At 44.7% G+C, this 13,798-nt stretch overlaps 1 protein-coding gene across 9 annotated transcripts in view; it reads right to left on the bottom strand.

The window, feature by feature from the left end:
• The window catches only part of Secisbp2 (SECIS binding protein 2), a 28,301-nt gene extending 14,645 nt beyond the window's left edge, over nt 1–13,656 (bottom strand). The window contains exons 1-7 of one of the 9 annotated variants that reach the window (XR_013051652.1): nt 13,299–13,464; nt 12,560–12,708; nt 10,661–10,910; nt 10,265–10,403; nt 8,261–8,490; nt 3,531–3,609; nt 1,257–1,462 (exon numbers count right to left, since the gene is read on the bottom strand). Coding sequence is in view for 8 of the 9 variants with exons in the window: in XM_015995766.3 (XP_015851252.1) it covers nt 1,257–1,462; nt 3,531–3,609; nt 8,261–8,490; nt 10,265–10,403; nt 10,661–10,910; nt 12,560–12,708; nt 13,299–13,346 (1,101 nt within the window). In the remaining variant the exon portion in view is untranslated. Of the gene's footprint in view, nt 1–1,256; nt 1,463–3,530; nt 3,610–8,260; nt 8,491–10,264; nt 10,404–10,660; nt 10,911–12,559; nt 12,709–13,298; nt 13,485–13,512 lie in introns of those variants that run through there. The other 8 variants (XM_015995768.3, XM_006976851.3, XM_015995766.3 and 5 more) reach the window with 8 other exon arrangements.
• Nucleotides 13,657–13,798: the final 142 nt, after the last annotated feature.

Genomic DNA, 13,798 nt, shown 5'->3' with positions numbered 1-13,798 from the left:
ATTACATGTAATGGTACAGTAACAGTTCTTTAAATGCAACTGAAAAACGCTGAAGGAAAAAGATGCATCAGCTATGTATCAGAGCATAAACTTAGGGCAGCATCTTTTCTTTAAAGAATTCAAGAGCTGTGAGGATGGCTAGGGTAGAGTACTATGACGTACAAGGCACGCGCTCTCTCTCTCTCAACAAATAAAAATATAAACACTCCACATGGTTGCAGTCTTTTAAAACACCACCTTTCACATAGAAAAGCTCTTTTATTTCCTGACAAACATCCCATTCTCTTGTCAAGGCTCACGTCCACAAATCTCAGGCTGATTAGTATGGAATAGACTGCAGCACTCTCATTGAGGAGTCGGGAAAGAAGGGCGGGCCCTGTGGTGGTATTGTGTTCCCCAAAATATTGTGCACCCTAATAAACTTATCTGGGGTCAGAGACAGAACAGCCACTAGATACAAAGGCTAGAAAATGGTGGCACTCACACCTTTAATCCTAACATTTCAGAGGTAGAAATCCCTCTGGATCTCTGTGAATTCAAGGTCACATTGGAAACAGCCAGGCAAGGCGACACACGCCTTTATCCCAGAAAGTGAGCCTTTAATCCCAGGGAGTGATGGTAGAAAGGAAAGATATATAAGGTGTGAAGACCAAAAACAAGAAGCATTTGGCCTGGTTAAGCATTAAGGCTTGTGAGCAGCAATTCAGCTGAGACCCAATTCTGGATGAGGACTTAGAGGTCTCCAGTCTGAGAAAACAAGACCAGCTGAGGATCCGGTGAGGTGAGGTAGCTGTGGCTTGTTCTGGTTCTCTGATCTTCCAGTTCACCCCAATACCTGGCTCAGAATTGATTTTATTAATAAGACTTTCTAAGATTCCTGCTACAGGGCCCAGCTGGGGCCACAGCAGATCCACAGACTCAGCAGCAAGGCACACCTCACTGTCCCTTTTTCCCCTGTGTACTACATGCAACAGAAACTCTACCATCCAACCGTGCTTAAATGCACAGGTCAGTGGCACTACGTCCATGCACACATTACTGTAACCAGGCAACTCCAGAGCTTTCTCCAAGTCTGTCACCATTAAGCACTAACTGCCCATTCTTTTCCCAGCCCATGACACTTAACCATCTTAACTGCATTTCTGGAGACAAGGATTCACTCTGTGGCCCAGGCTGCCCCTGAATTTACAATCCTCCCACCTCAGCCTCCCAAGGGTCACCACCCCCAGACCCATCCTGTCTCTAGTGGTGCATACCTTGGTAGCAGGATGAACACACTTCTCCCTGTTGTAAGAAGGATCTGAAGAAAAAGCCTCAGATGGCACACTAACAGTTTTAGCATTGGCTGATGAAGCAGTCTTCTTTAGATTTGTCACAGAAGTGACGTTTTCAGTTGTTGCTGTTGATCCTGAAGATACTGTCTGCCGAACAATATAACCCATTGGTGTCCAAGAGAACTCTGCTGAAAGATAACCGAAATTACTGAACAATCTCAAAAGTAAACAAGAATCCCTTGATTATTCGAAAATGCACCTTGTGATAATTAACTTTTCACAGCATAACAAAAATGATGGTGTCTAGCACCACCTTGAGAGACTACAGTATTTACCAATTAGCTGTCCAGAACATCCCCTAGAACTACAGTATGCACCAACTGTCCAGAACACCCTCAGGACTACAGTATTCACCGGCTGTCCAGAACACCCTCAGGACTACAGTATTCACCGGCTGTCCAGAACACCCCCAGGACTACAGTATTCACCGGCTGTCCAGAACACTCTCAGGACTACAGTATTCACCGACTGTCCATAACACTCCCAGGACTACAGTATTCACCGACTGTCCAGAACACTCCCGGGACTACAGTATTCACCGACTGTCCAGAACACTCCCGGGACTACAGTATCCACCGACTGTCCAGAACACTCCCGGGACTACAGTATTCACCGACTGTCCAGAACACCCTCAGGACTATAGCATTCACTCTACCTGTTTTTCTTCTAGAAGAGTGCATGTACAGTCTCTTCCCTTTTAACTTATAAGTTAACTATTTACCTATATTTCTTAATTTGGAGGACATAGACAGGTAGGCAAAAAAGTTTTGGCTAAACAACAACAACCCACAAAATATTCATGTGGCAAACACAGAATTAAAGAGTGAAGACTGGGCTGGAGAGATGGCTCAGAGGATAAGAGCACTGACTGCTCTTCCAGAGGTCCTGAGTTCAATTCCCAGCAACCACAGGGTGACTCACAACCATCTGTAATGAGATCTGGTGCCCTCTTCCAGCCTGCAGTCATACATGCTGTATACATAATAAATAAATAAATCTTTAAAAAAAGAGTGAAGACCCACTTTGGGCCTACTAACCTTGCTCTGTACTTTAACAGCAGAAGTCAAGGATTTGTAGACCTGTGCTGTCACAGTGACTGGCAACTTACTTCACACTACAACACAATGTAAGCACACTAAAGCTACTCCTTAGCTGCCCACGAAGCTCTACATATACATCAAACAAAAGGACATCCATCACCACAGAGATGACAAAAGCCTGTCAGTCACCTGACCCACACTACAGAGCTACTGACACAGCCTTGGCAGTGAAGAACTGTCCTGGGATGCACCATACTAAACCCAGGAACATAAGAGCCCACGTACCAAGGAATGGTCTGGACTTTTTGCTAGGACAGGCTTCAGTAACCATCTCAGAAGTACGATCCCCTCAACACTTTCTGAATACCTGGCTTTTCTGGTCAGGCTGCTGAAAGCCCACCAAGTGACAACCATTTTCCAGGCAGGAGAAATGCCCAGTGGTCTCCCTAATTCTTCACTCTAAGGAGTGGACTCTGGTGCTCCGAAGGCTGCACGGCAGTAATGGTGGAAGAGCCAACCTGGACTCACAGAGCTATTACTAAAAAAAGTGCCAAACAAGGCTTCTCCAGCTATAGTCTTTTAATTATGGAAAAGGTTAATTTTTTTTTATAAAAACAAACTGATTTCAAATGCAATGCATTTATTATTTTAAGTGGAGGGTCTGTTGTTTGATGAGACAGAGTCTCACTGTGAAGACTAGGTAATCCCAAAATTACTGCTGACGAGGCTCCCCTTGAACTTATGGAATCATCTTGCCTCAGTCTGCCAAATTCTGGGTTACAGGCCTGGCCATAAAGTAATATTTGTTTTAAAAATTGATTTAATTTTGAATAATGCCAATATTAACAGTTACCACTTAAATATACAGATGCTCTAGGACTCTGACATTTTAAAAGCATACTGCATCACACAGTTCTGAAAGAGGTCCTCATTTTGGGATTCATAAAATTCTCCTTTACCAAGACTTCTGTTCATTTAGAATATGGCCTCTCATTTTACACCAAGTCATGGATATGGGCTCCTAACTTCTAAACTAACACTGATGCTAGTTTTTAAAATCTCACTAGCTGTCTTAAAGGCAGCTTCAAAGCTAACAACATTTACTGACACTGGTGTGAAATGTGCTTAGAAAACAGCATTTTGTGGTCATTCTTACCTCGGGTACATGAAGGGGAACTGGCAGCAGCATTCTCAGTCACAGCTCCAGCTGTGTGACTGCTCTTCACCATTTCACCCTAAAAAGAGCCCAGCCACGATTAGGGAAAAGTCATTTACAACAATACAGAACTGTACACCTTTTAGAATGGCCAAGTTATACAACAGTGACAATCTGAGGTGGGGATGCAGAGCAGCAGGACGCTCGTTCATTGCTGGGGAGGCTCCATATGAGGCCACTGGGGGGCGGGGAAGGTAATGGCCCACAACTGAACTGACAACACAGATCAGTACATATTATCAAGGGAAAGCAGCTACAGAACATGTGACTCCAAATCTTCCATGTTCCAGAAAAGACAGATCAGGTGCTGGGGAGAGATTAACAGGTGGAACACAGATCTTTAGGGCAGTAAAGTTACTCTTCACAACACAATGATGGACACATGTCAATCTATGTCTGTCTACCTACAGTGACCCAGATGTTAATTAGGAATGCCGGGGTAAGAAGTATGCCCATGAAGTTGCATAACTGTAACACACCACAAAGGCGGGCTAACATGGAAGCTGGGGATGAATGGGGCAAGCAGTATACGACTCTGTCCCTACCTCTCCATTTTGTGATCCTAAAACTGCTCTAAAACAGTCCAGTTAAAAAAGCACACAAAACCCAGTCTGTTACTTGCTTTCTGTTTCAAACAGAAAGGAATCATTTAACTTTTAAATTCAGCTTTCTCTGAATTCTTAAAATCTATAAAAACATGCTACTTAAAAATTCCAAATATCAGCCAGGCGTGGTGGCACATGCCTTTAATCCCAGTGCTCAGAAGGCAGAGGTAGGTAGAAATCTTGAGTTCAAGGTCAGCCTAGTTTACTTCCAGGACAGTCAGGGCTATGAAGAGGTCTACTGTCTTGATTAATAAAGAAACAAAAAATTCCAAATATCTAACTACATTATACTACTTTAAATAACATACAACTTTTATATACCATCAAGAGTGAATAAAAATGTTACATGTGGTGTATGCCCACAAATACACTCACAAACAAATGTAAAAAACCAAATAAACAAATTATACACCCACACACCCCATAAACAGCTTTTCAGGACAGTATCCTTACATCTATAGTTTTTAATACCAATCGTCCAGCTGGGTGTGGTGGCAAAGGGCTTTAATCCTAGCACTTGGGAGGCAGAGACAAGCGGATCTGTGAGTTCAAGGACAGTCAGAGCTACGTAACAAACTTTGTTTCAAAAAACCCTCCAAAACTCAATGGTCTTAAAATGAATGTTCATATACAAAAAAAAAAAAATCCATCAAATCAAAATAAAACATCTGAAAAGTTAAGAAAGTCTGTGCCCTCTCATGAAGCAGGCTGACTGAGGGCACAAGATGAAGGGTGGTGCAGGATGCAAGGACATCCAAACACACACCAGAGTGATTAGCAGATGGATTCGTTGTAAATGTACATGTAAATGAGCTGCCATGTGGGTGCTGGGAATTGAACCCAGGTTCTCTGGAAGAGCAGCCAGTGCTCTTAACCGTTGAGCCATCTCTCCAGCCCTTAAATTTTAGATGATTTTTGGGGTCATATACTTTACAAATTTATCCATTTGCTGTTTTATAATTTCAGTATGTTCAGTAACCTAAATTATAATTATTAGAACATAGCCTAGGCTTAGGGATATAGCTGAGCAAGTGAGCATTTGCCTATCACTTATCAGTATCTGCGCTTATCCTCAGCAACACACACACCCAAAAACAAAACAAAAGACCTGTGCTTTTCCTAAATATAACTGTCAGCTCACAAAGACGAATGAAAACTACAAGCAACTTACTTATTCAAGATGGTTTAAATGAATTATAGGTAGCAACAGGATAGATCCAAAAGCAACAGTTGTTGTCAAAAAATACTTAATAAACTGCGAAAAAAGCCCCCAAATGATTTTATTTATTTATTTATTTATATATATTTTTTATTTATTTTTGGTTTTTCAAGACAAAGTTTCTCTGTGTAATAGTTCTGCCTCTGCCTTCCAAGTGCTGGAATTAAAGGCGCGAGCCACCACGGCCCAGATCCCCAAGGATTTTAAATATTAAGGACATACATGCGGGGGCTGGAGAGATGGTTCAGTGGTTAAAAGCACTGGCTGCTCTTCCAGAGGACCCAGGTTCAATCTCTGGCAGCCACATGGCAGCTCACAACTACTGTAACTCCAGTTCTGGGACATCTGGCATTCCCACACAGACATACATGCAGGGGAAACACCAATACACATTAAAAAAAGAACATACATGCATATGCCTAATGGAAACTCTCTTCTACTTCCACCGTGGATTATCATTGTTATTTTAGAGGAATTTTAAGAAATCTTGTTTGTATGTTGCTGAGGCTATGGAGAGGTCAGAGGACAACCTCAGGTTTGGGTTCCTGTCCTGCAATGTTTGAAACAGGGTTTCTTGCTCACCACCGGGAACCTCCTCCAGACTGGTTGGCCAAAGCTTTGGGTGACTCTGTCTCTGCTGCCCATCTCCCCAGGAGAGCCCCGGGATGACAGACATGAGCTGCACCTGGCCTTTTCGCTGTTTTGGGGGTTCAAGCTAAGGTCTTCACTCTGCCTGGCAAGCCCTGTGCCACTGAGCTGCCCCACAGCCTCCCACTGTGCATAGCGCTCTTTAAAAACGCCTGAGTGCAGAGCGGCAGAGATGGCCCAGCAGTTAAAAGCATATACAGCAACTGCAGAGAACCCGAGTTGGGTGCCCGGCCCCCATGCAGGCAGCACACAAACATCTCCAGCTCCTGGGGATCTGATGCACCTGCATTCACATGCACAATTCTATGCACACACACAACTAAAAAATTAAAAAATCAAAATAAAAAGATTAAGTGCCAGCATAGTGCTTCATGGTATTTCAAATAATTACTTTTTTTTTTTTTAAGATTTATTTTATGTATATGGTATTCTATCTGCATGTACACCTGCATGCCAGAAGAGGGCAGCAGAACCCATTATAGATGGTTGTGAACCACCATGTGGTTGCAGGGAATTGATCTCAGGATCTTTGGAAGAGCTGCCAGTGCTCTTAACTGCTGAGCCATCTCTTCAGCTCCCAATTACTTTTTTTTAAAAAAACATTTTCCCTGTAATTTACACATATTAGTGATATAAAGAAAAAGGGGGCTTTTAGAAGAATTAAGGCCCTTACTTGTAACTCAGGATAGTATGGCAGTCAGTGTGTAAAGTTTCTTCCATTAACAGAAGAACTTCACTTCATTCTCATGCTCAGCTATGTGACACTATGTACAGGTGACCTTTACACAGGTGGTCAGTCTCTCCCTGCTGCTCTATCTGTCCCTGTTACAGTGGCACAGTACCCTGTATATTCTGAGGTGCTTACAGAGGCACCAAACAGTCACTGCTGAATTCAGCAGAGGCCCAGGCGGCAGCCACATATGGCCTAGATAAACTATGACTTGAACTATGATTTCATACAGCCACTAATCTGCCTTACTGTGCACATTCTTAACAAACCACTGTGTGATAATACGATAAGTGTCCACACCTAGGAAATGCAACAGAACGGCATATTTTCTCATGTATCAGCCACTGCAAAGCCTTTAGCTCTTTGGATAGGTGCCTAAGAGAATGCCAAGGACATGAAGGGATCCCTTCCTGATAAAGAGGGGAATGGGAATATGGTGGTTTATATTTCATCTTCCTCTGTTTCCGTGCTGTCTGGTACCCTTTTCTCTCCCTTGGGTAGGAATTACCATAAATCATTTCACCGATTTAACTTCTGGCTGGGATCTGAAATGTCATCCCAGAGGCTCACATGCTGAACACTGTCCTCTGAACTGGTGGCTCTGTTTTAGGAGACTGTGGAACCTTTAGGACATAGAAACTAAATGTAGGGAACAGGGTCACTTTTCTAAAGGTTATAAGCTGCTCTGGTTCAGATGTGCAGTTTCCTGTCCATATCAAGTGAACAGACCACTGCCTTCCATGCCCAGCACACCTTCCACTATGGTGCACTGTACCCTCTGAAACCGTAGCCTAACAAATCTTCTCTCACTCCTATGTCGGGTATCTTGGTCATAACAAGAAAAAGTAACTAACAAAATAATCTGCCACTTTTTAGTCCCTGGAATTATGAGTCAGTCTTTGGAAAACAAAATGCTTTGATTTGGTATACTAAAACTATGAGACCATTGTAGTAACCACTCATTACTCATTTACTGTTAGTAATGAGATAAGACTGAGATGTAGGTAAAAAGCCTAAACATTTCAGAAGCTGTATCAAGGTAAGTTTTAAATATTAGTACTTCAGTTTTTAAATTCCACACATTTACTTATTTGTGTGGGGGAGGTGGTATGCAAAAGCCACCGTGCGTGCCTGGAGGTCAGTGGACAACATGCCGAGTCACCGCACCAGGCTGCTTTAAATGGACTATCAGAACGTCCTCCTGAGGTGCTACACTTGGCTTTGCGCTCCCAGGTTTCAAGAAAGCACATCAGATGACTCTGGAGACAGCAGCTCCAGATGTGACAATCTTGGTATAATCAGGTCGGCCAAGTGCAAAGCCAAGGCCTCTCCTCAGTACCTTTTCCCTCACAATGTGATCTTCACAACCCACAGTAGGATTTAACATACAGAGTGTTTCCAGTGACAGAACACAAAGACAGGCATGTGCAGAGGACAGAGAGAACAGACAGACAAGCCTTCCACTCACCTCTACCATCTCTGCAACTGGCTTGCTTACTCCTCCCAGGAGAGACGTGTTACTGGGAGCAGAGCCAAGAGGCCCCCACCTGGGCTGCTTCTGTGTCTCTGGCATACTACTGTTCTTTGGACTCTGCAGTTCAGGAAAGTCCAACCTGCTAAATTCAAACTCAGGTTTGGAGGTAGATGCACTTTTTGCAAGGATTCTAGACTTCCGGTCTGTTCGTTTGTGATAACCATCTGTAATTACAGAATGAAAAGTTGGGATAGAAGTCAGGATACAGCTTGCTCATTAGCACTCAAACCTGAACTTTAGAGAAGCAGGTGGGTGCAGCAGGCTGCTGCTAACACACTCCAGCTCGCTCCTACTGCTAACCTCTACTGCAGCGCTAGATACAAATGATGTGGCATCCACCGGAATGCACATTTCTGGAATAACTTTAAAGCTGGTGGAACCGCCAAGCCTGACTGCACAGCTGAGCATCTAATTACTCATGTTTTTGAGTTGGGCAAACTTAAGGGGAGACTCACAGACTTCCTGTAAGTAATTAACTTCCCCGTTCCCATTTGCTGGAGCAAAGTGGATGGAGACTGCTGTATAAAGCTTTCATGCTCTTTCCCATACTTCAATGCCGTGGATAGTAAGATAGGTGCCATTCCATGAAGTCCCTCATCAAATTGTAAGTCCGAAGTTAGTACATTTAACGCTGACATTTCCACAGTTTCATGTGCCAGGTAGTTCATGAGCAGAGTAGATGAGAATAGAAAAATTTATTTATAAACCAAGTGATAGAATTACATGTTTAAGAGCATAACCTTGGTTAAGTACCCACACACACACGCAGACACACACACAAAAAAGCTGTAAGCCAGGTGAAGTGGTACACACTTTTAATCCATTTGGGGAGGTAGAGGCAGACAATCAATCTCTGTGAGTTCGAGGCCAGCATGATCTACACAGTGAGTTCCAAGACAACAAGAGTTACACAGTGAGACCCTGTCTCAAAACCAAACCAAACCAAACCAAACACCAACAACAAAAAAAGCAAAAGCTGTAAATAATTATAGAAATAACTGTGAGGGCTGGAGAGATGGCTCAGCAGTTGAGAGCACTGACTGCTCTTCCAGAGGACCTGGGCTCAATTCCCAGCACCACCATGGCAGCTCACCACTGCCTGTGACTCCAGCTCCAGGAGATCTGACACTTTCACACAGACATGCATACAGGCAAAACAATAATGCACATAAAATAAAAATAAGTAATTTTTAAAAAGGAAAATGAAAAGGAATAGTTGTGTCTATGGTCAAACGGTACTAGCAGATGATTTATAGGAGGAACAGATGCAGCCGGGGAATAAGAGATCATAGAAAAAGCTTTTCCTAAATATAGTGGTACATGTCAATAACCCCAGCACTCTGGAGGCTGAGCTAGGAGGATTGAGAAAGTTCAAGGCCAGTCTGGTCTATAGAGTAAGGCCTGGTCTGGAAACGAAAAACAACACAGGTACCAGGTAGACTCCCAAGCTTTCAGCCAGGTGGAAACAGCAATTTTCCAGCTGGGAGATGCCCATGTAATCTCCAATAACCAAAGTGCCCAGGTTTGGTACTCTTTAGAATGGGATTTTAACTAGAGTCAAGTCTTCCCACTACTTAGTGCTCCTTCAGAATGGAGAAGCGAGTTCAGGAGCGAGCATGGACACACACTGTGTAAAGAATATACTAAGAGCATGTTCTGAACCTTGAGGTCATCACCTGCATGCTATCTGGTGGTCCTAATAGGCTATGAAACCTTCTGAGTATACAGCGCAACACACACCACACTGTAACAACCCCTCCCACCCCCCACTATTGCCCGAGAGAAATGATGTCTAGAAACCACAATACGTCTGATGGCCTCACTAGGCCAGGCTCCAGGGCACATTTCTTGGAGCAGTCATGATGAGCAAGCCCACAGGAATGGTGCTGTTTTGGGAAGGTGGGACAGACTGGCATTCTACGAGTCTGTTAGTTTCACCTGGTTTCAAACCACTCTCAGCACGAGCAGAGAGGTGACAGGGACCTCTAGCTGGTCTCATCTCAGATGGCGCTGCACTGTCAGCCCCTCTGTTTGACTTTTGCCCGTCACATGTTTTTCTCTCATCAGAGGATTTTTTCTGTAGGAGAGATTAAAAAAAAAAAAAAAAGTATGAAATAAGAAAACTACGACCACAGAGAAAGAAACTTTAATACAGCCAACCAGTAAGTATTCACAAGTCAAGCATTTAAGGAAAGAATAGACCAAACCATTTATAAAAAGGCTGATTATCACAAAAAGGTAAGCAATACTTAAATATCACGCCACATACTAACTTCTTACATCTTAATCAAATGATCAATGTCAGGACACCACAAAACCACAGCATTGCCTCACCTTAAATACACCTTTTGCTTCCTGAGGAGGAGGGCACATGTGCTCATTTCGGGGCTTTGCTGTCCGAAAGCCTGGGTGACACTGTGCTTGGCTGTAATCATACTGCAGGGCTGGCCCTGAGCAAACACTCTGTGCAGAGTCAAGGGCATAAGCAGAATAGGCAAATGGATGCAGTGTTATCTCAGAAGATACGTACTGCGCTGGAAATGCAGGGGCTCCAAAGGCCATGTCTTCAGGATACATTTTTTGTCTAAAAAGTGTAAATTTCAGTTGCAGATTTCATAACACAAACCAAGGACTTTCATCTTTTTTTAAGACAATAATTTAAACTTTCTAATATTTTTTTAGGGTCATTTACTCTAGCATTGGAAACTCCCCTGTCAACAACCAAATGAGGACTAGAGAGACGGCCCACCCAGTCAGTAAGGTGCCTGCCCACAAGCACAAGGACGGGAGTTTGGTCTCCAGAGCCTGTGAAAAGCAGTGCGTGGCAGTCTGCGTCGTGAGTCCAGCCTGGAACGGGGAAGGGCTGACCCTTGAAGCTCACTGACCAGCCAGTCCAGCTGACAGATGAGCTTCAGGTTTAGTGGAACTGTTTCAAAAAAGGAAGAAGAGACCAGGGAAAGACTCTCAACATCAACCCCAGGCTTCCGCATGATTGTGCATGTACCACACACACACAACACACATGTGCATGCACAAACATACATACGGCCAAACAGAACCTTTTTCTTCCTGCAAAGGCTGCTGCTGACCTTCGGTTTAAAACTAATGAACCAGGGTTGGGCAATAGAGCTCAAAGGGAGACAGCATTCATAAAATGCACAAGGCCACAAAAAAATCCACAACACCACAAAAAGTAATTTTTTTTTTTTTGGTTTTTCGAGACAGGGTTTCTCTGTGTAGCCTTGCGCCTTTTCCTAGAACTCACTTGGTAGCCCAGGCTGGCCTCGAACTCACAGAGATCCACCTGCCTCTGCCTCCCGAGTGCTGGGATTCAAGGCGTGCGCCACCACCGCCCGGCCACAAAAAGTAACTTAAAGTTAAAAAATGAGTTCACACGCCATGCCAGCACAGTAGGACACGTGCCAACGGCCCTGCACCCTACTGCTGGTCAAGTACCTGACAAGGACTCTGCAGCCCGGGGCTCGGAGCCAAAAGGCCCTTCCTGCCCTTTGCTGAGGAGTTGCCCTGCAGCCTGTCCAGTCCTCTCCAGGACCTCGGGACCCTTCCCCTCTGAAGGCCTCCACCACATCCTACACTGTGCTGTGAGGGCCGGAGTACAAAGTGGATCTGACAGCACAGAGGCCAGGAGTCACACAGATGGGCACCTTAGTCATCACTCAGTAGACTGAGGGTTAAACCTGAGGCCGCGTGTACGTCAGCAAGAGCGGACCATGGAGCTTTATAGCTCAAAGCCCATTTTTTTTATTTTGTTTTGAGAAAGGGTCTTGGTAAGTTGTCCGGTCTGGCATGTTTCCCATTGGCCCTTCCTTTGTCCCCTTCCCATTTACCCTTTCTTCTTACTATTTCTCTTTCCAATACAAATGTGAATTTGTTTGGTTCAGTTTTGCTTTGGTGGCTCTTAGGATCAAGCCCAGGGCCGGCCTGATGAATGGCAAGTGTTTACTGCTGAGGGGCATCCATAGTTTTAATTGTGGACAAATGGACCCTGCAATTGCACTTTCTAAGTACAGTAGCCTCTGTCCTCCTTGACTGAATTTTTATAGCACAGAATAGAGTTAACCTATAGACTCAGATCCTTCCGGTCGAAGAACCTCCTTTCCTATTCTACAAGATGTTAATAAGAGTGTTTCAGAATATGTGGAGGTATGTGATTACCACTGTCTCCAGGAAATAATCCTTTTTCATAAGGCAAGGCGTTCAGAAAATACATACTCAGTCACCGGTGACTCCTGCACAAATGGATAGTAAGTGGCTGCGCAGCCTGGGAAGACACATGCTTCGGAGGACTCTGACCACGCCACACTGAGCCCAGCAAACTTAGGGACAAATGGTTTGACATCAGCTGACAACTTGATGCTATCCTGAGGAAGAAAGGGTGGGTTGGGCTATAACACTCTGAGATTCACTAAATGCAGATAAACAAAAACCAAATCCAAGGTGCTTTATTCTAATAGGCCCAATGCTGACTACAAGGTGCACAGCAAAGCCAAAAATTTCTTTGGCAACAGTATCTCCCTAATGCTTTTTTTTTTTTTTTTTAATTAGAAAAAGAAGTTTCCTGGACCTTAAAAGTGAAATGCTGACCTTGAATTAAAGTCGAAGCAAATCCAACATTGTTATGTAATAAGAACCACAACTTGGAATGATTCTGGGGATTTAAACTCGGAAACGGTCATGTTTACCTTTCTCATCTTTATACATGAGATACATAAGAATCCTGGACTTACTGTAGCCAAATACACCCAAGGAATGCTCAAAACTGTAGTTTAAAACACACTGCTGACATTTATTGACATTTAATTTTTCAACAAAAAGCACCAAAGATTTAATTTATACTTAGTAACTAAATATAACCTTTGAAGAAAAAAATCATCTCATGCCCGTGAGACGCTGGAATTCAAAACTGAGCTCTGTGTTGCAATTCGGAGTACGGTTATTCTGACTTCATTACCCTGTTTGGCCGATTTAGAGCGGAATTCTGCGCCCGCCGCTGCGCCATCTAGCGGTCAGGCAGGGGGCGGACCCGGGTCTGAGGAGCCGGGGCGGTAGGCGGCCTCTGTGGCATCACTTCGCTGGCCGAGCCGTGGGAGGGTCGAGCCGCCCAGCCCCGACCCTCAGCCCTGGTGGCCCCGCGCGTGTCCCTAGGCCCGCAGCCCTCCCCTTACCTCGCCTTCGGGCTCCCGCGGCCGCTCCGACGCCATGGCGGCCACGGAAGAGCCCGCGCCGTGAAGCGAGCGGCGGGCCCAACCAACGACTCGACGCTTCCGCCTCCTGGGGCGGCAGCGCCAGGATGTACGTCACCGGAAGGCGACGGAAGCCTTTTTATGCCGGAAGTGCTTAGCGTCCCGGGCGGTCGGGGCCGCACGTGGGAACAGAGGAGGTGCTTTTGGCAGGCCTAAGGGTGCGGCTGAGCTCTGCTCCCGGGCCGGGCCTCCGGATGGGACATCAGGG

Source organism: Peromyscus maniculatus, chromosome 5 (genome assembly GCF_049852395.1).
Source record: "Peromyscus maniculatus bairdii isolate BWxNUB_F1_BW_parent chromosome 5, HU_Pman_BW_mat_3.1, whole genome shotgun sequence".
Lineage (NCBI taxonomy): Eukaryota > Metazoa > Chordata > Mammalia > Rodentia > Cricetidae > Peromyscus > Peromyscus maniculatus.
The sequence above is the reverse complement of the archived record's forward strand: the minus strand, read 5'-3'. Positions and strand labels throughout refer to the sequence as shown.